General features: G+C 36.6%; 1 protein-coding gene across 3 annotated transcripts in view; it reads left to right on the forward strand.

The window, feature by feature from the left end:
* The window catches only part of PIK3R1 (phosphoinositide-3-kinase regulatory subunit 1), a 54,590-nt gene extending 36,541 nt beyond the window's left edge, over positions 1-18,049 (forward strand). The window contains exons 5-16 of one of the 3 annotated variants that reach the window (XM_032206600.1): positions 31-162; positions 1,054-1,255; positions 1,380-1,459; positions 11,153-11,255; positions 11,974-12,072; positions 12,186-12,366; positions 12,844-12,969; positions 13,906-14,048; positions 14,316-14,492; positions 14,666-14,734; positions 17,000-17,170; positions 17,626-18,049. In XM_032206600.1, the coding sequence (XP_032062491.1) occupies positions 31-162; positions 1,054-1,255; positions 1,380-1,459; positions 11,153-11,255; positions 11,974-12,072; positions 12,186-12,366; positions 12,844-12,969; positions 13,906-14,048; positions 14,316-14,492; positions 14,666-14,734; positions 17,000-17,170; positions 17,626-17,815 (1,673 nt within the window). In that variant the 3' untranslated portion in view covers positions 17,816-18,049. Of the gene's footprint in view, positions 1-30; positions 163-1,053; positions 1,256-1,379; positions 1,460-9,421; positions 9,791-10,477; positions 10,610-11,152; positions 11,256-11,973; positions 12,073-12,185; positions 12,367-12,843; positions 12,970-13,905; positions 14,049-14,315; positions 14,493-14,665; positions 14,735-16,999; positions 17,171-17,625 lie in introns of those variants that run through there. The other 2 variants (XM_032206601.1, XM_032206602.1) reach the window with 2 other exon arrangements.
* Positions 18,050-21,746: the final 3,697 nt, after the last annotated feature.

A 21,746-nucleotide genomic window follows, 5' to 3' on the forward strand; every position in this document is an offset into this window, starting at 1 on the left:
TCTAAAAAGTATGTTGCTCTTTCCCTTTAGATGCCTCTTCATTGGATTTAGAGTCTTTTGATGTACACACTTTATCAGACGCTCTCAAGAGATATCTCCTGGACCTGCCAAATCCCATCGTTCCAGCAGCTGTTTACAGTGACATGATTTCTGTAGCTCAAGGTATGAACACTGAATTATTTCAAATGTCAAACAAAGGAGCTTTTGTTAGGATTGTGAGCACCCAGTGATCCAGCTGTCCCCCACAGAACACGGAAGATTCTGAACAACCTGGCAGCATCTCAAAAAAAAAAAAAAGATACCTTCATTGCTTTTGGTGGAAGCTGTTTCAGTTCAGATCTAGACATGCATTATTTACTTACCCGTTTAAGTTAACATAATGCAAAATATAGGGATAGCCCAGTTCTCTGCATTTTAGGAGGTAGAATGACTATAGAAAAGCTGTGGGGGAAAAATCAAGGACTTATCTGTGTGCAGAAAGCTAATTTTTAACTTTTTATCAGTGCTGACAAAGTAAATGTATTAGAGGTCATGGTGTTCTGCAGTATGTTGGGAGTTAACAGATTATGAAGTGACAAATGCAGGCGTGTAAGAGTCATCATCCATAGTGGTCGTTTCAAACAATCACAACTTACAGGCTTTCAGCTTGTGGGCCTGGTATTCTGTTATATGTCCCAGGACAGGATATTGCTACTGGTAACCTTCAAAGTTAGAACAGCACCTGTGAGACTTATCTTGTGCATCTCAGAATTACCCAATCATGTGTGACGCTAAACACAAGACAGACTTCTACCAGTACACTCTGAACACATTGTGGTTTTTACCAAAATGCATATCTGTTTCCATTTGACTTTTAAATACTTGTTCTTTACTTTTCCCTGAGCATTTCACTTTTTTCAAAAGAAGAAACAAGTCTTGCAGCACTCACAAAGGACATAATTTTTATTATTTTTCTGTAAGATTGATGCTTGCAAAAGAGTCATATATAGTTACATTTTACTTGTTAAATTTTCTTGTTCTGATATCAAGAGCTTTTTGTCTGTTTGCTTGCAGAAGTCCAGAGCTCAGAGGAATATGCTCAGTTGCTGAAGAAACTCATCAGATCTCCAAATATACCTCCCCAGTATTGGCTCACACTCCAATATTTGCTCAAACATTTCCTCAGACTTTGTCAAGCCTCCAGCAAAAACCTCCTAAATGCAAGGTCTCTAGCTGAAATTTTCAGCCCTCTGCTTTTCAAATTCCAGATAGCAAGGTACGTTGTTATTTTACATTACGTTATTTTTTACTAGCGTTACTGTATTTTTTCCGATTCTTTTGAATAACACTAAAGTAAACTTCTTTTTCCTGTTTCTTACTGTCTAATCCATCTCTTGCAGCTCTGATAATACTGAACACCACATAAAGATCCTAGAGGTTTTAATCACAAGTGAATGGAATGAGAGACAGCCTGTACCAGGTAAAAATTCCTAATTTTAAAAGTTTTATGGTGTTATTTTCTTTAATATTAAAGTTTATGTTTAGGGACAGTAAGTGTTTACTGTTTTTCAAATCAAGCAATGCAAGAGTAGATAATTACAGAACCAACTTATTTATATTTTCCGTAGTGATGTGCAACATTTGTTTTATAAGAAACTCTTTTTCATTAACATCAGTTTAGTATCCATGTTTTCTACAGCCTCATGGTATTCCTTTCTTTTTCATTAAAAAATAGGAATTTTTTGTAAACCAATAGAATGTGTATCATACAGTGGTAGGGGTGGGAGGTGTATATTCTGAAGATTTTAGTTAACTGCCACTCTACTCCCAGACAAATTTTCTTGAACAGTACCCCAAAGAGATCATCTGAAGAAACTGAAATTTTCCCCTTTATTTACATATATTTATTATTTTAATCCAGAGACTCAAAAGATTTATTAATCAGTATCAATAAACTGTGCAGAAAATATTAAAACCCCATTCAAGAAAATTAGATTGCACTTGTTTTGATTCCATGAGTTAGCATCTAATTTAGTTGACAAACAGTAAAACACACTGCTAACTTATGCAAAAATCCCTGATTTTAAATCAAATATTTGGTAGGAGGAAGGCAGAGTTGCTTACTGTGTGCAAAGGAAATTATTAATGCATGGGGACTTAGTATGTTAGCTTGAGGTAATTCCTTTTACAGCTTATTAACAAAGAATATCTAAGCAAAGGATGGGGCCATAGTGAATAGCACCCTGGGCATGCTATAGCTCTCCCACCTCTATTAACAGTACAAGGTAAAGTTCATGGCAGTAGGATTTGTAGGCCTGCTTATGTTTTGAAGAGCTGGGACACAGCAGCAGAAAGACAGCAACAACAACAAAAAAGCATTATCGCTACTATGTCTGGTAGGTTCATTGTATAAGCCCCTTCCTCAACTAATAAAGGTTAATTTTAAGTGGTTAAAACAAAGACTTCTGTTCCTACTGCTTTGATTGAAAGGTTTTTCCAACCTTCCTAGCTCAGTTAGGAACCTTCCCTTAACAGTTAATGTACATGTCTTTTCAGCTAATTTATAGTTCCTTGGTTTTCTTCATTTTTCTCAAAATAGTTGAGGAGACATTTCTAGAGACACTGTATTTCCCTTCCTAATGTTTCATAACAACCAGCAGAGTCCAAACTTTTAATGACTACTTGTCTTACCTTATTAAGCAGCAAATAACTGCTTATTGTTAAAGAATGAGCATATCTTTGCCATGTGTTATAAGCCTTAAAAAGCAAAATGCATTCTTGAAACCTCTATATTCTACAGAGCTTGATAAAAGCATTTTTTGAAATGATGTGTTTGCAAATACTTTTGGATATGTAAATTTACATGGCTTGAGGCAGTGGTTGGGTGGGGCATTATAAAGTTGGGGTCAGTAGTGAGAGTTTCTTAAGTTGCACTTAAGAGATCACTTAGTTGCATAAAGCTCTGAAACACTTCCTATGAGGAAAATATAAAACTGAAAGGTGTTGATGTTAGAGCTACTAATGAGGACATGAAGTGTAGTCATCCTGAGAGTATCGTTAGAGTACTTGAAGAAATGTGGCTGTATCAATCAGATTTATAGGGTTTGACATTTCATTAACCATTAAAATCATGACACTGCATTAATCATTAAAAACAAATGTTTGTTTTTAATATTTCATCTGAATTAATTAATGTTTTGTAATACAATTGTCTATTTTGAGGGTCCTTCTGGGATTTTTCATATGATCTGTTACAAAAATAGATCTCCTTATGTGTGTGTTTCACAGTCCATCCCCGGCAATGGAATGTTTTTTAGTAGAACATTTGCATATCTATTAATACGCTGAAAAAAAATTACAAATTTTCAAACTTTGTGGTTAACTAGTCTCTGCTCTTAGACCTGTAAAGTGCTCAAATACTTTCCAAAACTTGAATCTTTACAGAATGCTTCATAAGCCTACAGAATTAGGACACAAGACTGCATTCAGCACCTTAATTGTTCAGTGACCTGATCATCTGAAATGTTGTGTTTTTTATAGTTCTTATAGAGGATTATAAGATGTATTTTTCAAAATTGTCAGCTTCAAGATTATTGACTGCAGTGTCTTGAATTTCCATGTAGAGACATTGTAATAATTGAAGATGCTTAGGAAGGAGATTTTTTTTTTCATGTAAGTGTTATGAGAATGATGATCTGTAATAGAAATTGAGAAATACAGAACTTAAGAGGTTTTAAACAGAAACTATTTTGTTGAAAATGGTGTAATGAGGATTGGGCAATTACAGGTAAACAGATGTAGCCAGGTGTCTTTTATTTTTCACAGACTGAAGTGATAGCATCCTCCTTTCTTTTTTCTTTTTTCTTTTTTCTTTTTTCTTTTTCTTTTTTCTCTTTCTTTTTTCTTTTTCTTCCTGTTATTCTTAGGCCTGCATGAAAACATTCAGTCTAAAATGAATTGTGCATGAAGTTCTAGTGGTGTCTTAAGCAGTGAATAGGTACATTATATGCAAGGCTGGAGATGTCTGAATAGGGAAGAGACTTCTGCACAGCTGCGGGCCTTTTTCTTATCACATCACTCACTTATTATCCTTCTTGCCTCAACACAATAGAAAGTATGTAGATTGGACCAGCATCTTAAATTGGACATCTTATAGCTACTAACGTGGTGCTATGCACACCATAGCACAAAAGCGGGAGTTAATGTTAGGCCATTACTTGACTTTTATTTTTTTCTATTGCACAAAGCCAGACTGATTTTTTTTGTTCCCTGTTACAGTGTTCATCACAAACTCAGTATTTTTTTTTTTATTATTTTTTATTTTTTGTGAATTACAATAACATTAAGCACTCTGCAAAGTGAAAACACCAAAGTTAAAATACATGCCGTTCTTTTGTGTGCAGTATATGAAGACATGGTAGAGTTGCTGGCATGGCATTCTGACCAGCTAGTGCCTGGATGGTCAGGTAGCCAGCCAGCTACCCTCTGGTTGGCAGAGACAGGTAGCGCTATGGGAGATTTACTGGAGGTTCTTGGGAAGAACATGGGTTGATCAGGGTCCTGCTGGGGTGGAGGGACACTAAGGAATCTGCAGTGGCTGTTAGGAGCTGCTTGCTGTCTGGTACACGTGATTTGGAGCCTGTAATGGCCTGCACGCCTACTGACCTCAAGCTGCTTTGTCCAGACTGCCTGTCCTCTTTTATTGCTGTAAAATACTGCAGGTTTTAAGCATGAAGTAGGTTTTACTACTTGCTGTGTCACAGGTAAGAGGTGAGGTAATGAGACCACCTAATGGCTCACTTGCTGGGGACTGAGTGAGGATCCTGGCAGCACTGCCAAAAAGCTGGCACTTTGCTTTCAGCTAAACAAAATATCAGCAAGCTTGGCAGCACAATAACCAGAGCAGGGGAGTATCAGTGCTGGTCCTGCTCCCCTGGAATTTTGTCTCAAAGCTGCCCTGGCCTGTGGTGGTCAGGCTTAGCCCGTAGTCCTGTCTGTAGCATCTCGGGGCTCAGTGGAGGAGGATGTGCAAATACTATCCCTTGCCAGAACCTTTCTTCATCATGTCAGGACTTTTCTGCATCATACCACAGGCTTGGCTGTGCTGTTGGCAGTGCAGAGCGTGTTTTGCAGTGTGTGCAAGGCAGTCCATCCCTGGGAGAACTGATTTCACACTGGCTATTGCGCATTGGCTCCTCACCCGGCAGAGGGCTCCCCTTCTAAGCTAATAAAAGTCAGGCTTCATACTTGGTCTAACGGACAGCAAAATGTATCGGTAATTGCCAGCCCTAGCTATTCTGAATTCTTGCTTTAGACTTTGACATTGGGGCATACGTTACATTTCTCACTACCAAGTTGAAAGTATTTGGTTAAATGTGTGGGATTATCACAACTGTTTATATATTAATACCTGTGTGCATGTATATTTGTATGTTTGCATGTATATTTGTATATACAGAGTTGTGGAATCTGATCAGTTCTTCTGCTTCACACATTGTTTTGTAGAAACAAATTTCTTTACTGATAGAAGAACTTTTTTTTTGCTTAAGAGTGTAAAAAGTAATACACTGCTGCCTTTCTGCAAATGCAAATCTATACATTCAATGGGTACATTTCAAGTTGTTGAAATTTAAATGCAAATAAAAGTTAAGATGGTGCAATTATATGAAACTGCAGGTGCATGGATGTCGAGATCTAATTTTTTTGACAAAACACATGATTCTTTCTGCAGGATGATTAGGCACTCATTTTTGCACAAGGCACTAGGATCAAAAAGCAAATGGACTTAGGAACAAAGTCTTATCTTTCGTCTCAGCCTGTGTAACTGTGTGTTTTGAAATGATAAGCAATTAAGTGACCCCGGCTTTGGAATGTCTTATGTTCTTTGAGAATATGCATCTGTGCTGCAGTCCTATAAAAAAAAAAAAAAAAAAAAAAAAAAAAAGTTATTGAGCCTATCTGTAGCTTTTAACAGTAAATAGGAGGTGTATCAGTTACTGTCAGAAGTTGGATTTTACCTCTTCTCTTGCTGTGTGCTGTCATGAGTTCAGAAACACAGGTTACTGCCTGCATTTGAAGTAGGCTATTCTTTTATGAGTGTGCTACTTTAAATTGCATATAGACTTGACAATTGTTCAGGTAGGCACAGGCTAAGACTAGGAAAGTGAGGGATTTATATTAGGTGAAGCTAATCCATCAACGTCAAAACATCAAAATTGTACTGAAGATATTTGTGATTTCATTGTGAACTACAAGTGGCTTTCGGTAGGTGTGGTATTTTGTAGCATGTGGGGATTTTGCTAGGTGGAGAGTTTGGGGGTGAAACTTCAGTGCTGTTTGACTGCCATAAAGAGCATGAGCTAAGCTCAAGGACCGCAGTGCTCACTGTTACCAACAAGTGGGAAGAAAATATTAATCCCCTTCACTCCTTTCTCTGAATCTGTGGTCTCATGGTCTGCTTGTCCTTTCACTTTGGATTTATTTCCTTGTAAAACTATAGCTGGCAAAGAAATTAACTTCTGTAGGTAAAGGGGAGCAGTCTTTTGCTGCTCCATTCCTTTAGCAAGTCAGATCTAAGGCAAGGATCTAAGATCTAAGGCATATTTTACCCAGGCTGCTCCCTCCCTGGACAGTTACTTTTCCCACCGGCCTGTGGGAAATGAACAAACCTGACGTACTGGCAAACACTATGAATAAGGACAGGTGCTTTCGCTACTATTTTCAGGTTTCAGGATATGGGTAAAATGCTTCACAGCCTTGTTCTAGGGGGTCTTCAAGCAACACATGTATTTGTGATCCAGTGTAGGAGGTGATGCTGTGTTTGCAAGCAGGCTATTTTGCTTGCACATGGCTGATCTGAGAGATGCAGCTCTTTTCAAGGAAGATTTTGAATCTTTTTTTTTTTTTTTTTTTTTTTTTTCTGCAGAAAGCTAGCCACTTCCTGCATTTAGCTGTTCTTGGTGCTTTTCTTGACTTTAAAACTGTATTCACCAGCCAGTTACACAGACTATTTTAAGGCCGCTTACAATGGTCTTCTCATTTACTTAGCTAAAATGAGAAAGTTAGCCTTGCATTGGCCACTTGTTGGCTGATGACAACTTTTACTGTGAATCTGGCTCCCCCTCCCCCACTTGAAATCCCTGGCTCAGCAAATATTTGAACCTGCCCAAGTTAATCATGAAACTGAGATCTTTATCTCTGAGAGACGTGCAAGCTACCGAGGGTGGTGATTTTTTTTTTTGTTACAGTACTAAAGTCAGGTTCACTTTTTAATGATGAAACAGAGTAAGTGGATACGTTCTGCACAGCACAGAGCTGTCAGCAGTTAAGAAGAGAGAGAAGGCTGGGGTTTTCTCATTGCACATTGCAGCTTTTTAGAGATTTTTGTGGAACGTTGGTTGGAAAACAGTCTTCTTCAGAATTATCTTTTGCTTAGTTGTTTCAGCAAAGCTTCCTAGTAAAAGAAGTTTTGTGGTTTTTTTTTGCTTGTTTGTTTGGTTGGTTGGTTGTTTTTTTTTGTTTCTTAAAGATTTTTATAAGAGGAAGCCAATTAATTTTTCAGGTTATTGGATTATGTTTTCAGGCTGTATAACAAGGGCGACCGTTTGCGATGCATAATGTACAAAGTAAGTGATTTTGAATTTCTCTTGAATTTCTTTCTGTTTTGTTTGTCACCTTGTGGAGGTATTTCACTATAACCCATTACCAGGTAGAGGTTTCACGGTCTTAAAATAGGTGAGTGAAGGTCAAGTGCCTGCAGATTACTCAGGGAGTGGGGAAATGCCTATCTGCCGCCTGTCTTTTCCTGCCCGCAAGCTAGGCTAGTCCGCGCCGAGCACTAACCTGGTTATACGAGCACGGGCAGCCCAGAACTCAGCCACCACTGAAACCCGGGAGAAGTAATTTCTCCTGAAAGACCTTATTCAACAGAATAAAGAAAATCTTACCGATCCCACATTAGACCTAAATGCAGCAATATAGTCTCGGTAGGAAATCTTTATAACCTAATTTAAATAATTACCTTGGCAACTCAACTGTTTAGGTAGCAGGTGGGCTAAACCTCCAAGCTCAGTGTTTGGACTTGTGTCTGGGATGAGTTCAAGTATCCTGTTTCATTTTGGAAATGGAAGGAATCTTTGGAGCATGTCTACCTAAACAGGGACAGGAGTCTATTTCAAAATGAATTTCAGCTTGTTAATACAGAGAGCAAACTAGCATGTATTTTTTTGTTAACCGTTGGTTCTCCAGACATGTTGTTATATGTTAGTGCTCGTCTAATGGGGTGAGCTGGTGAGTAGCACAGTGGGAGGGTAGATACATGTGAAATATTTGGGACGGGTATAAACTGTGTTAATTTTTTAATGGGTGTTTGTGAGATAGAGCACACTTCAGCTGCACCAGGATTCCTCCTGATGTAGGCACAGATAGTTGCTACAGTTACTCTTTGTTGTGGTTATTTTTGGTATCTGGTTTTCTGCCCCCTTAGATTATAGCAAGTATAAAGCATTTAGATTGCTTTACATAGCATTCTGCTCTGGAATCAATAGTCTGTTCTGTGCATGCTTCTTCCAAGAGGTCTGAGAGCGGTGCAGCCAGTAATGGGGGGGCTTAGAGAGACAGATTCCGAATAGTACAAGTATGCTGGTGGCATAAAGTCAAGTTCAGAAGAAGACACTGAGAAGGACTCTTATTTTTTAAAACAATTAACTTGATAAATATCTTGATGAGAGCAGGGTAGAGAAACAGTGTGAAAAGGCAGACTGAATCTCGTGTCCTGACAGACTGGCTTTTTATGTTCAGCAAAATCATTTTTCAAGATCTTGCTCAGTTTTGACTTTCTTGCATGGTGCAGAAAAGTCTGGTGAATGTAAGACTACAATATTTGATTTTTAGATTTCAAAATGAGTTAATCCAGATCAATTGGAATTGTATTTTATTACAGAATGAAACGGGGCTGGCATCTCTGCAGTAAGCACAATTTATATAATAACATTAGGTATATCAGATCTGTGTGCATATTAAAATATAGAACTCTGTACCGTTTAAAAACCTAATCCATATTTCATTCTGTGGATAAATAATGTATGCATTGTAATTTATGTAATGTATGTAGCCTAAGTATGTATGTGTGTAATGGGTATATAATGGCTATTCTCTTTTTCTCTTTTGCATCTTTAACATGCACACAAGCCTTTTAAAGCTTTTTCAGTGGTAAACTACAGGCATCTGAGTAGGAGAATGAATCTGAGAAGTGACCTACCTCTCTGCAAAGGGAGCTGCACTGTGTGTGAGCATGCATGTGTTGTGTGCGCGTGTGTGTAAGAGCTACGTGCTGCAGCATATCAGCCTTTTGTCATCCTGCCAGGATTGGACTGTACCATGCTGCAAAGTCAGGAAAATGAAATGGAAATAAGGGTGCACAAGGAGAGCCTGCTCCGGCTTTTTGCTTGTAAAACCAGGTTTATATTGCTATTCTGCTAAATGCAGACTCTTTCTGAAACTGAAATTGTTCTAAGATTAATGTAGAACAAAATGATGAAACAGGAGTGGTCTGGTGACATTATTTTGACATGATTGGCTGAGGATTATGATGTAATAGGTTACAGTGCAGCCCCTTATAGGTTTTAAAATGAATTCCAAGACACCATTACAAAGAGAGCCTGACTCTTTTCTTGTATCTGAGCTTACTCAGTGAAACTCATACAAATGTACAATACTGTTTGGAATATGGAAGAACTGGATATAGAATATCCTAAGACAGATATAAATTGTGGCACAGACTTGATGTTTTACATAGAAATGGATCCACCAGGTAAAACTGCAGTTTTATTACGGAAGACTTAATTCCTCTTGGTCTTTACGATATCTGATGAAAAATACTTAATGGATATGTAGGATTTATTTACTTTGTCATTGATACAAATTAGAATTAAATTGTGTTTTTGTGCATGGTTATAGCAATTAGAATCATAACCTGTAGAAATACCTGTCTGCTTACTTAAATGTTTTTTTTTTTACTGAATCAACCTGTTTCTGTTTTGATTTTTTTTTCTGTCATATGTAGTTCTATCTCTACTATTATATCATTTAAAAATATCGTTTCTTTTATTTTGCTATTTTGCTGTCTTCCACACTGTAGCTAAAAAGAGGTGCTGTAATAACACTTATGTTTCCTGAATCAGTGGTTACAATTCAATGGTTTGAATTGCTTTGGGAAAAACAGATTTTAAAATCTAACAATATTAACTGCATACCTGATAGCACATAATATTTTTTTTCATAGTGTATAAAAATGTTATGCTCTCTTTATATTCATTGCAGCTTTAAAAACATTGTATTTTGTAGCTGGTCATTATATACGTATAGGGATGTTCATAAGGAATGTTGTACTTACTAGAGAACTAAAGAGCTGGGTTGATTTTTAATCCTGATCCCAATGTAGTCCCCCTTTCTAGTAAGTCAGGAGTGCTGCAGTATCTTCCTCTGGCACCCACTGGCATACGTATGCAGCTTTGACATTGAGAAAAGGGGATGTGGTTTTTAATCAGTCCTGGCATTTGGAAGACAATTTATTCTGTAGAATACTAAGATTAACACAAAGGATATTTGGGTCACAGATGGGTTTCTCAAAGTGAGTGTTTGTTTTTTTTTTGCAAACGATTGCACAGAATGCAGAGGATCATGGAAACGTAATTCTTTGTATTAAAACATACAGTATTGCTGTGGGTTTGCGTCTTTTATTACTCAGCTTATAGGTGAGAAAACAGCAATATTAGTGTAAAATCGTCACATAGGAGAAAACAAAATGAAATCTTACCTGTTTTATTATTTATAGTTACCTGAAGATAGTCAAAGAAGGTAATAGCAAACTTTAGATTTTTTTTTCCCAAATGCTTTCCTCACAGGGAGAGGAGATGACTAAAGTGTTATATTTTGCTTAAAATATATTATTGCAAAATTAACATACTTTCTTGAAGCAATACATCCTTTTTGTTGAATTGTATTTTTTTCAGTAAAATTCTTGATTCCTCATTTAAATACTGTCAGAGGTAGAAAATACTGTTTTGTAACTATTCCTTTTTTTTTCTCATTCATATAGTAATGTGTGATTTCAAGGAATATATGGTCATGTTTTCAATGAGTTATGCTCAACTTTTTCTCCCTTTATCTGCAGCACTGCCTCCTAAGCCACCGAAACCTAATACTGTAACTAACAACGGCATGAATAACAACATGTCACTACAAGATGCTGAATGGTACTGGGGAGATATCTCAAGGTAAAACATCTCAAGACATGTATTTCTCATGTATGACTTTATATTCTTGCTCTGTTTTTCTCTGTATGTATTCTGCTTAAGTATAGAAAAATTATAGCTCTAAGAACAATTTTTAGGATATTTTCCAACGGAAACATATCATAGTTGTTTTTATTCCAAACGTGACTAAAAAGTTACTGGCAGTCCATTAGAATGTAATATGTAAATGATTTGGTGATTGTTCTGTTGTTTTAAGGCAGCTATATGAAATGCTAGCATGAAATAGTAGTATGAAAAGACAACACCAAGAAATAAGTATTTTTTTTTTCTTGTCTTTCATCCAGATCCTCAACTGTAGGCACAACAGTTAACAAGCCAGACTAACAAGTGCTATGTATTAGCAACATTTTTAACGTACTATATATAGGTACATTAGACCAGCACTGGCTGCTCCAATTGTGCAGGCTTGTATGAACAAGCAGAAGACCTCTGCATGAATATAATTTCGTTCCAGCAGTGAGAAGACATAGAATATATCGGTTTTGTATCCCAGTTGTTCACTAGTAATTCTAAATAAGTTATTAAATAACTGTGTTTATTTATGTGGAGATCAAGAAGGCTTACAAAAAAAAAAAAAAAAAAAAAAAAAGCTATTTTAAAACAAGAATTTAGAGCACGGTGAAAGGATAAATGAGTGAGAAGGAGCTGAAATGATTAGTTACTTTTGCTTTCATTTTAGAGAAGAAGTGAATGAGAAGCTTCGAGACACTGCAGATGGTACCTTTTTGGTACGAGATGCTTCAACCAAAATGCATGGAGACTACACGCTTACACTAAGGTAAGACAGTTACAGTAGGTCTGTAATACCTACAATACTGCCTTTAAAATACCACCTTCTTTCGGAAATAGTAGTAGAAGTCTGCCTAACTTTTCAACAAACTTTACTTGCAGGAAAGGAGGAAATAACAAATTAATCAAAATATTTCACCGAGATGGGAAGTACGGCTTTTCTGACCCGTTAACTTTCAACTCTGTGGTTGAGCTAATAAACCACTACAGGAATGAATCTCTAGCCCAGTACAATCCTAAACTGGATGTAAAATTACTGTATCCAGTGTCTAAGTACCAGCAGGTAATTTAGTCTATTTTCTTTGTGTTCCACTTAATTACAAAGAAATTATCGCAGACTGGGGAGACATTTATTACAAAGAATTTCAGCTCTGTTAATATTTGAAAACATAGAGTGGGTATAAAAGTGGATATTTTTGTTTAAAACCAACAGCATAAATTGCATATAAATAATTAAAATTTTAAATACTGCAGAAGCATTATTAAGAAATAAATTTAAGTTACTAAATACCCCACTCAGTGCTGATGAAATATATAATTTTTATTATAAAGCTGCACACTTGCAATGGAAAATTGCTTTTTGTCATTTAGTTTTATTTTGACTTGCATATTGTGCATATAATATATCATACCTCTATATTGATAAAAGAGATGTCACGTTTACCATGTAAATATCTGGGCATTTTTAAGCAGTCTGGAAATCTGTTCAGTGTATTGTTTTTTTTTCACAAAGTATCTTTTCTTCTGTTCACCATACCAGGATCAAGTGGTAAAAGAGGACAGCATTGAAGCAGTGGGAAAGAAATTACATGAATATAATACCCAGTTCCAAGAAAAAAGCCGAGAATATGACAGACTCTATGAAGACTACACAAGAACATCTCAGGTAAAATAGATTTGAAGCCAAAAGGGGAATGGAAGACTAATGTGGATTTAGAAGACTGTTATTAAATTCATGTTGCTATTTTCTGCTTGCTCAGTATAGTGGAATTGCTTACTCATGTTTTAACAATCACCACCTACAACCTAACTCTGTGCTCAAGATCGACACACACATCCAAAGCAAGCACCTTGATTTACAAACACATCTGCATACTGACCTCATCAGAGCGACTTAAGGTTTCCAAGACACCTCTGTAAGGAAGCATTCTGTTTTAATACTAGTTTTGTAAAGGTCTGGTTTCACTGATGTAGGGTGGAGTGATGACATGTAGATACTCTGCAGGAATGAAAAGCTCCCACTGTCCTTCTTTCACCTCATCCAATTATTAGCCAAGTCTTGAGGTTTTGGTGAATTTGTGCAGTTTTACACCCCTACAACCTGAACATAATTGAAGAAAGGTAGAGGTGTGTAGGCAACTTGAAGTTAATAGTTTCAAAGACTTAGCCCTGGACTAGCCATGTGGGGACAGGAAGATGGACTAAATGACCTCTGGAGACCAGTCCAGCCCAGTAACTTAAAATTTTATTTCAGAGAGTCAACTGAACTTCTAAGGACATTAGCTGGTGCAAAGCGCAAAGTGCATTGCCATAAGCGTAATCTTCAGAAAAAGAATTTATAAAAAACTTATTTATACAAAAGAGAGCTTGTAGCTAGTTCTTTTTCTAGCAGTTTTTCTTTCCCAGAAAGCCTCATCATGGTTGTCTTTTGCAGAGGCCTGTTTCCTCTGTTTTGTAAAGCTCTGCAGACAGGATGCATTCTGGTAATGGGATATTGAAGTCATTCTGTTAGAATATACTGAAATGTCTCCATGATACAAGCCAATAAATCATCCACTCTGTTTGATAACAACTGTAATTTAAACAACTATTTTATTTTCAGGAAATTCAAATGAAAAGAACAGCTATTGAAGCATTTAATGAAACAATAAAAATATTTGAAGAGCAGTGCCAGACGCAGGAGAGATACAGTAAGGAATACATTGAAAAATTTAAACGCGAAGGAAATGAAAAAGAAATACAAAGGTCAGTATGTGTATTTCAAGTTGTATGATTTTGAAGAAAGAAATAATGCCAAGTATAAATCTGCCTAAAATTAAAGCAAGATGTCAAGGTTAAAGTTGTTCAGTTGTAAGCAAAGCAAACTTCAAACGGGGTTGATGTGAACTTGTAAAGCATGAAGCTACATTTAGAGAAATAATCTGTTCTCTTAAAAGTCTATATGAGAAAACAGCAGACAAAGTTATGAATACAACATTATCAGAGTATAACATACCACATTGTTCCATTCAGAATTATGCACAACTATGAAAAACTGAAGTCTCGAATAAGTGAAATTGTGGACAGCAGGCGTAGATTAGAAGAGGATTTAAAGAAGCAAGCCGCTGAATATAGAGAGATAGACAAGCGTATGAACAGCATTAAGCCAGACCTCATACAGCTGAGGAAGACAAGAGACCAGTACTTGATGTAAGTATCATTATGAATTCACAAATATATATATATATATATAAACATATATATAATAATATATAATAAAATATATAGTAATAGTATAATATAATAATAATATAGTACAAATATATTTATTTATTGGCACCAAACTTCTGAAACTAATAATTTTATTTGGTATTATTATCCAGGTGGCTGACTCAGAAAGGTGTTCGGCAAAAGAAGCTAAATGAATGGCTTGGAAATGAAAATACAGAAGAGTGAGTATTAAGAGATTTAAATATTCCTGGTATTTCCTATCAGCTTGCACAAAAGTGAGATTGAGCATATTTAATTCTATATCCACCCAGAGGGAATCTCTTCTAGGTCTCTTGTAACAATGTTCACTGTTAACGCAGGGCAGCCTACGTAACACGGGTATCAGAAAGGACTCCCTCTCATCCCCTACTCTGCCATTACTCAAGGAAGTGTGTAATCAGGTTACTATAGCAAAGCACTGGAACTTAACCTGTGTCTTTATTCTTACCAGCAATATGAAGATTATAAGGTGTTGGTATCTTGGAGGGATGTCATAGGAATAAATAAATTGTTCAGAAGGTCTCTTAGGCACAGGTGGGCTGTTTCCCAATTATATATGTTGACACCATGGTGCTATCTAGTATAGTGGTGCCCACATCAGTGTATCACATTGCTATTGGAGGTGATAAAATTGTGTATGCTGAAGAGTGGTCCTTCTCCATTTTTATGGTCTAGTCAGTCTTTCTGGGAAATGGCAGGATAGTATTCCATCATTTCAGCAATTCAGTTTTAGTACAGGTTCTAGCTGGGGCCTGGCCACTGAATAGGTTTTGCTTTTTGCTTCATTCCGGAAAAAAAAAATAAAAAGAAAAAAAAAATGAAAAGAAAAAAAAAAAAGCAGCAAAAAGCAAATATAAACCAAATTTTAAACAGAAGCAAGCTGCAAAATAGTATCAAAGTGCCTTAAATTCACAGTTAAAAATAGTAAGCAGTGAAGAGTGAACAAGTAGAAAAACCAAGTGGTCTGAGTAATATTTGTATCAACATTTTCTGCTTGTATAGTCTCCTGTGCATGCCTTCTACACTGCATGACTGAACATATAGCAAAAACAGCAGATTGACAATGACTGTTTTCTGGTTTTACATTCTAGTTTTGTCCACATTAGTGGTCTATTTTAATTTGGCTTGGTTTGCTTAGTCTCCTGCTGTTTTCCTGGAAATTGTGCAACTGCTGCGGCTACATTGGTAGAAGAAGGGAATAAATATGGCATACACATTTTAAAGCCATGTTGTTCACTCAGTCTTAGCTCTGCTCAGAGAAGATATAATGGAGAATACGTAGGCACTTGTTTCCACTGGCACCCTCATCAGTTAGAAAGAGCAATGCCAGGCTGTGGTTATAACATAGCATCAAAATAGTAAGTGAAACTGTTGTCTCTCTGACTCTCCCTGTCAGTGAATCTGTTAAGTGCTCAGGTTTCTGCAGGCAAATTAAATTTTGAGAATTTGACTTTTTCTCTAAGGTAAAACAGAAAAAAAATGAGTATAATAAGCAGCAGTAAAAATAGGAGTCTCTTTCTCTAGGTGCTGAAAATAGAGCCAAAACTGAATGCATTAGAATATCTTACAGGGCAAAGAAGTACGATGGGATAAAGGAGCTGGATAGCAGGTCATCTGAAACAAAAGAACCCTTTTTTTCCTGAAAAATTAAAATGTGTGAAATTGCTGATCATGGTAGACCACTCTGATACTCTTCAGAACAACTGATTGTAAGTAGAGCAGCAAAGGCAAAGCTGACCGGTGCAGGCTGCTGGGCAAATAGGGAGCTTTGGAACTGTAGAGTATCAAAGTGGTGTCCCCATAGCTGAACCAAAGACATCTTCTTTCACAGTGGGTTTAACTCAGAGGGTTCTATGAAACTCTGAATCAGCTTTGTAGTTGGTGGCAGCTTTGGTAAAGAAGGTCCTATATAACATGCTTTTTTCATAATCTCATAAGGAAGGAGAACACTACTATTCCAACCTTTTCACAAAGCCATCTACCATATGAATAATTTATCTATCTACCTGTACAACTGCTCATAGCTCTCCCAAGCAGCAGATGCAATCAATACATTGCATGATTTTTCACTGCTGACCAAGTGTTCTGATCTTTAGAAATGAAGCTGTCTCAAAGGATATTGATTTTGGTGGGTTTGCAGTATACCAGAACAGTGAGCAATGGTAGAAGTGCTGAAATCCTCACAGCAGATTCTGATAGATAAAACAGCATCCTTTTATGTCCATCTTCACATCTACATGAGTATTTTTAAAAGAAACAAGGACCAGAACTTTTATTTCTGTTCAGCAGGTGAAATGTTGTAGTATTACATGGTTTACGCCTCTAGTTCTACCAGGGAGACAACCTACTAACCAAGTTTTTCCAAGTGATATGAAAGGGGGACCAGCATATTCATGGTTTTTGCTCTGCAACGTGTTTCACAAACATCTTTTGTCATATTTTGACAGCCAATACTCTATGGTAGATGATGATGAAGACTTGCCCCATCATGATGAGAGAACATGGAATGTGGGAAATATCAACAGAAGCCAAGCTGAAAATCTTCTGCGGGGAAAGCGAGATGGAACATTCCTGGTTCGAGAGAGCAGCAAGCAAGGCTGCTATGCCTGCTCTGTTGTGTACGTACCCTAAATGCGAATGATGCATTTGAGGCACCCACCTTGAGAAAGGGGTACATGCACACTTGCACGTGTGTGGATCCCCTTGGATCTTTCTGCTTAGAAGCAGACAACAAGTCATGAGGCCATTCTTATTGCAGCTCCATTTTCTACACAGCTCAAACCTGTGCTGCTCACATAGATGAGGCTCATTGAAAACAAGGGAAAGTAGAGCATGGAGTAACTCATTTATCTACAGCTACTAAGTCCTGCCTAACTCCTGCATCCTTAAGCAACACCTGGGAATTTGGGTTAAACCTAGGCTGTTACCATTTTTCCACCACAGAAGACTATAGAAGGAATCCTATGTAGTGACTAGTGTTTTAAGATTTATTGCCAGTACCTTATTTTCTAGCTTAATTTTACTGTACTGACAAACTAAAAACTGTTGTTTGTTTGTTTGTTTTTTTCTTTAGGGTGGATGGAGAAGTTAAGCACTGTGTGATAAACAAAACACCTACTGGGTATGGATTTGCAGAGCCATATAACTTGTACAACTCTCTCAAAGAACTGGTGCTACATTATCAACACACATCACTTGTGCAGCACAATGACTCTCTCAATGTCACACTAGCCTACCCAGTATATGCACAGCAGAGGCGATGAAGATCTTAATACTCTGGGTGTTTGGTTTTTTTCTAAAGAAAAGATTTGACAACATTGAGGCCTCTGGAGAGAGCAGGCTCCTTTCAGCCTTACTCAAGAATTTGAGCTGCAGTGTCAAAGCTATCTGTCTTCAGAGATGGGACTAGAGCTTTCCTTCACAACTGCAGTCGGAAAGATCACAGTATTAAGCTGTGAATGTATGTTTCTAATCTGAAGTGCTTTTTTTTTAATTGAGAAAAGAAGAACACAAGAGAGAGAAATCCTAACCTGATCTCCCAGCAGGGACATAGAGGCCTTTAACCATGGTGCTTGTTTACGACCACTTCTGAAGCTTTACCAGCTAGAACATTGGATTCTGCAGACACAAGGTGTAAGAGGTCTTTGTCATTTGGTTATTGGAATTTCTTGGTCACAACCTGGCTTGGATTTGATGTTGCTGCACTCAGTGGATCCAGACACACAGCATTGTGGATTTTTTGGTTTCTGGTGAATGATATGTAGCAGAATGGCACTTTCATTTATAAGGGACACTTTAAAAGGACTTCAGTTACAGTATGTTGTTTGGAGGAATTGTAACAGTGAAGTGCCAGGAAGTGTTTTGCTTAGACGTTTAAAAATCCTGTTTTAAGAATATATTTAAGACTGAAGAAAACAGGACTTTCAATGGCATACAGTCTTTAATAATGTACATATTGAATGACTAACTATCATTGATGGAAACTATCAATACCAAACTGCTTCTCTTTTCCCCTTTCTGTTTGCTGGAAGCTGAATTCTTAGACCATGCTATGCAATACTGAATTTTCTTTAGGCTGTAGTCTTCTCTTGAGCATGTCTACAGGTTAAGCTTGTTTTTCTTTCTTCATTCCTTGCCTTCTTTTGTCTTTCTTTCTTTTGCCTGAGAATACTTTTCTTAATGATTACTTTTTGTTATTCTTTTGACATTTTCTGTTTTTTCTTTTTCTTTTTTTTTTTAAATGTACAGGAAGCCAGCAAGAGTTGGCTTCAGAATTAAAACTATGAAATATTTTACAATTTTCTTTGTATAGAATATTGAGCTACTAGCTCAAAGTTTAAAAAGTTCATCTTTTTTTTTTTTTTTGACTAAATATTTTGTTGGGCAGTGCCTGATAAGCTTCAAAGCTGCTTTATTCAATAAAAATATATGAACATTACAAAATATCATTGAGTCCAACAATATTGTTTCAGAGATACCTTTAGAGTACGGTACCTTGCTATGTTTGCTTTTGAAGCATTTTGAACTTCTGTCATGATTGTCTTTGTATTTGGAAGATGAAAAAATTGTGTATCCTTCTCTGATAATGACTGCAGAAAAACAGAAAAATTTAGCTACTGGAGTAGATAGGTTGGATTTCAGAATGAATCCACACTTCACAGTAAATAAATGACATCTTGACCTACTGTGGCAGAATTTTTGTCAGCATGTCAAGGTATTTTCATTTCATATGAAGGAAGTTTCTCTAAACTGTTGCCTGGATTTGTTTATCATACTAGTATTTTTAAAGAAATCTCCCACCTGTACTCAGAACAATTGGATACAACATAGGGCTAAGTAAGACTGGAAAACCTCTGTTCTGAAAAATGATTAGGCTTTCATAGTTAATATTTTGGATTTATTTTCATAAGTTTGTAGACTGAGGGAGTATCAAAGTGAACATTTTCATAGTTTCAGGCACTAGAGACTTACAGAATTATGGTTTGTTTAAAGGAAACAAATGCATGAATCCCACTAAAGCAAACTTAGTAGTAATTCTGGGACAATTCATTGTGGGTGGCTTGCAGTGGTTATTGTTGTTATATATTTTTTGCCATGACCATTGCAGAAATTCGTGCATTGCAAATTGATAAAGTAATGAAGTTCATATAAATATTGGACAAGTTGTGACGAAATTAAGATGAATTTATTCTTCCCCACAGATGCACAGGGAAAACCCATTACTATTTAAGGGACTTGCACACACAATCAAAACAGTAGGTCCCATGGAGTTGTCTCATAACTCTGCTTTAGAGATACATGTATTTTGATTCCAAGCATTCAGTACTTACTAAGCTATTGGAAATAATGAGGAATTTGCCTGTCTCCAGTAGTTTTTATATTATCTTCTATTTTTTACATTATCCCTTCATTTCTGAGACTGTAAAGCTTTGTTTTTTTCTTTAATTATGTGGATTTTGTGCTTTTTTGGTGGGTTGTCTTTGCTTTCCTATAGATGTATTTTCTCTGTAGAATCTATATCAGGAAACAAGATACAACCAACATAAATGTTTCAGGATAGTCATCATTTTCAAAATTATTCAGATTTTTTAATTTTCTAAATAGAAGTTTAGTCTTCATCCCTTCCATTCCTTGTTCCACCCTCCTTTCAGGCCTCTCAGAATAGGACCATTTAAATTTGGTTTTCTAATAACTGTTTTTTACTATGAAAAGCAACAATTACTCTAGCATGACAGTCATACTACTGGGCTTGACATTACAAATTAGCTCAATATACAACAATTTAAAACTTGTAGCAATCCAAGGTATTCTTCAGACATATATTAATTTTTGAATGTTAAATACTTTAAGGGTAAAATTGTATTTTTTTCTCTATAGGCGAAATATATGTAATCTGAATGGATGTTTCACTTAGTATTTCTCAAGAAATTTCATCGTAGTTAAGGCATTTGGATCTAATTTTCCTCATATTAAGAAAACCTCTGCTATGTCAGTGGGCCATATCCTTAGCATGCCCAGCCCAGTACGGGATATCATTTGTTCCTGTTGTGCTGTACTACTTCACTTCATCTGTGGTTGTAGCAGAGAAAAAATAGTGTGCGTGCAAATTTGGCACTTGCTTTTATTGCACAAGCAACAATGAGAAATAAGCACTATGTTATGGGGATAAATGCTTTTAGGGCTTCGTTAGGGGAAGTTCTGCCTACACAGGGTCTGTGCAATTCACAAGGATCACTTACGCCCCCAAAGTGGGCATGAGTGGGGTTTCTTTGGTACCTGGGTATTGTGTGGCCTCTGCATTTCCCTCCCTCCTTAATGCACAGAGCTGCATCCTGCCAAAGGCCCTATTCACTGCAGAGTTGTTTGTCCTTAATGTACCATATTGTTCACTCCAGTTTTGATTTGATCTCAAACAGACTAATATATACAGAAAAAAAAAAAAAGGCATGTGGATATAACTGAAGAAACGCAATGCTTTTCTGTGTTTCTATTGACGTATACTTTTTCCACCTAATATGATACAAGGGTGGAAATTGTTTTGGTATGTTTTTTTGGTTTGGGGAATTTTTTATTTTAAATCCCTGAGTTATGCTGCACTGCAGCAGCACTTTTGCAAGGCTTTTGTAAAGTATGAGGCATAACACAGAGAACCAACACCCACAGGGAAAATTAGGAGCTTCTGATTTCCGTAAGTTGAAATTGGGATTTCCAGTTTTGGGGATATTCATGTGTGCATCAGTGCATATGCGCACACACTTGCTGTGTTTATGTATGAATAGATCTCAGTATAGGTGCATTTTCACCAAACGTGATCATTTTGCTGAATTCAGTAAGTGATATTAATTTTGTGTAAAGACACACACATGCACTAGACCTTTGTGGGTGCAGCATGTTTCCAAATACAGTTAGAAGACTGAGTTTCTGTGTTGTTGTTGTTTTTTTTTTTCTAAAAAAAAAAAAAAAAAAAAAAAAAAAAAAAAAAAAAAGCTTGTCTGTATGGTTCATTTATCTAGAAAAATCTTATCAAACTGTAAAACCAAATCTTAAAATTTTCTATTTGGTGTCAACTGTTCTGTAGTAAAGAAATGGCTTTGTCTTGTAATTGGCAATGAAATAATAATGCTTGGGAAAACATGCAAATGCTTCTAATGGGGAAAACTTCTGCCGATTTTCACACAGTGCTTTTGCTATGCA

The sequence above is a fragment of the Aythya fuligula genome, chromosome Z, assembly GCF_009819795.1.
Source record: "Aythya fuligula isolate bAytFul2 chromosome Z, bAytFul2.pri, whole genome shotgun sequence".
Lineage (NCBI taxonomy): Eukaryota > Metazoa > Chordata > Aves > Anseriformes > Anatidae > Aythya > Aythya fuligula.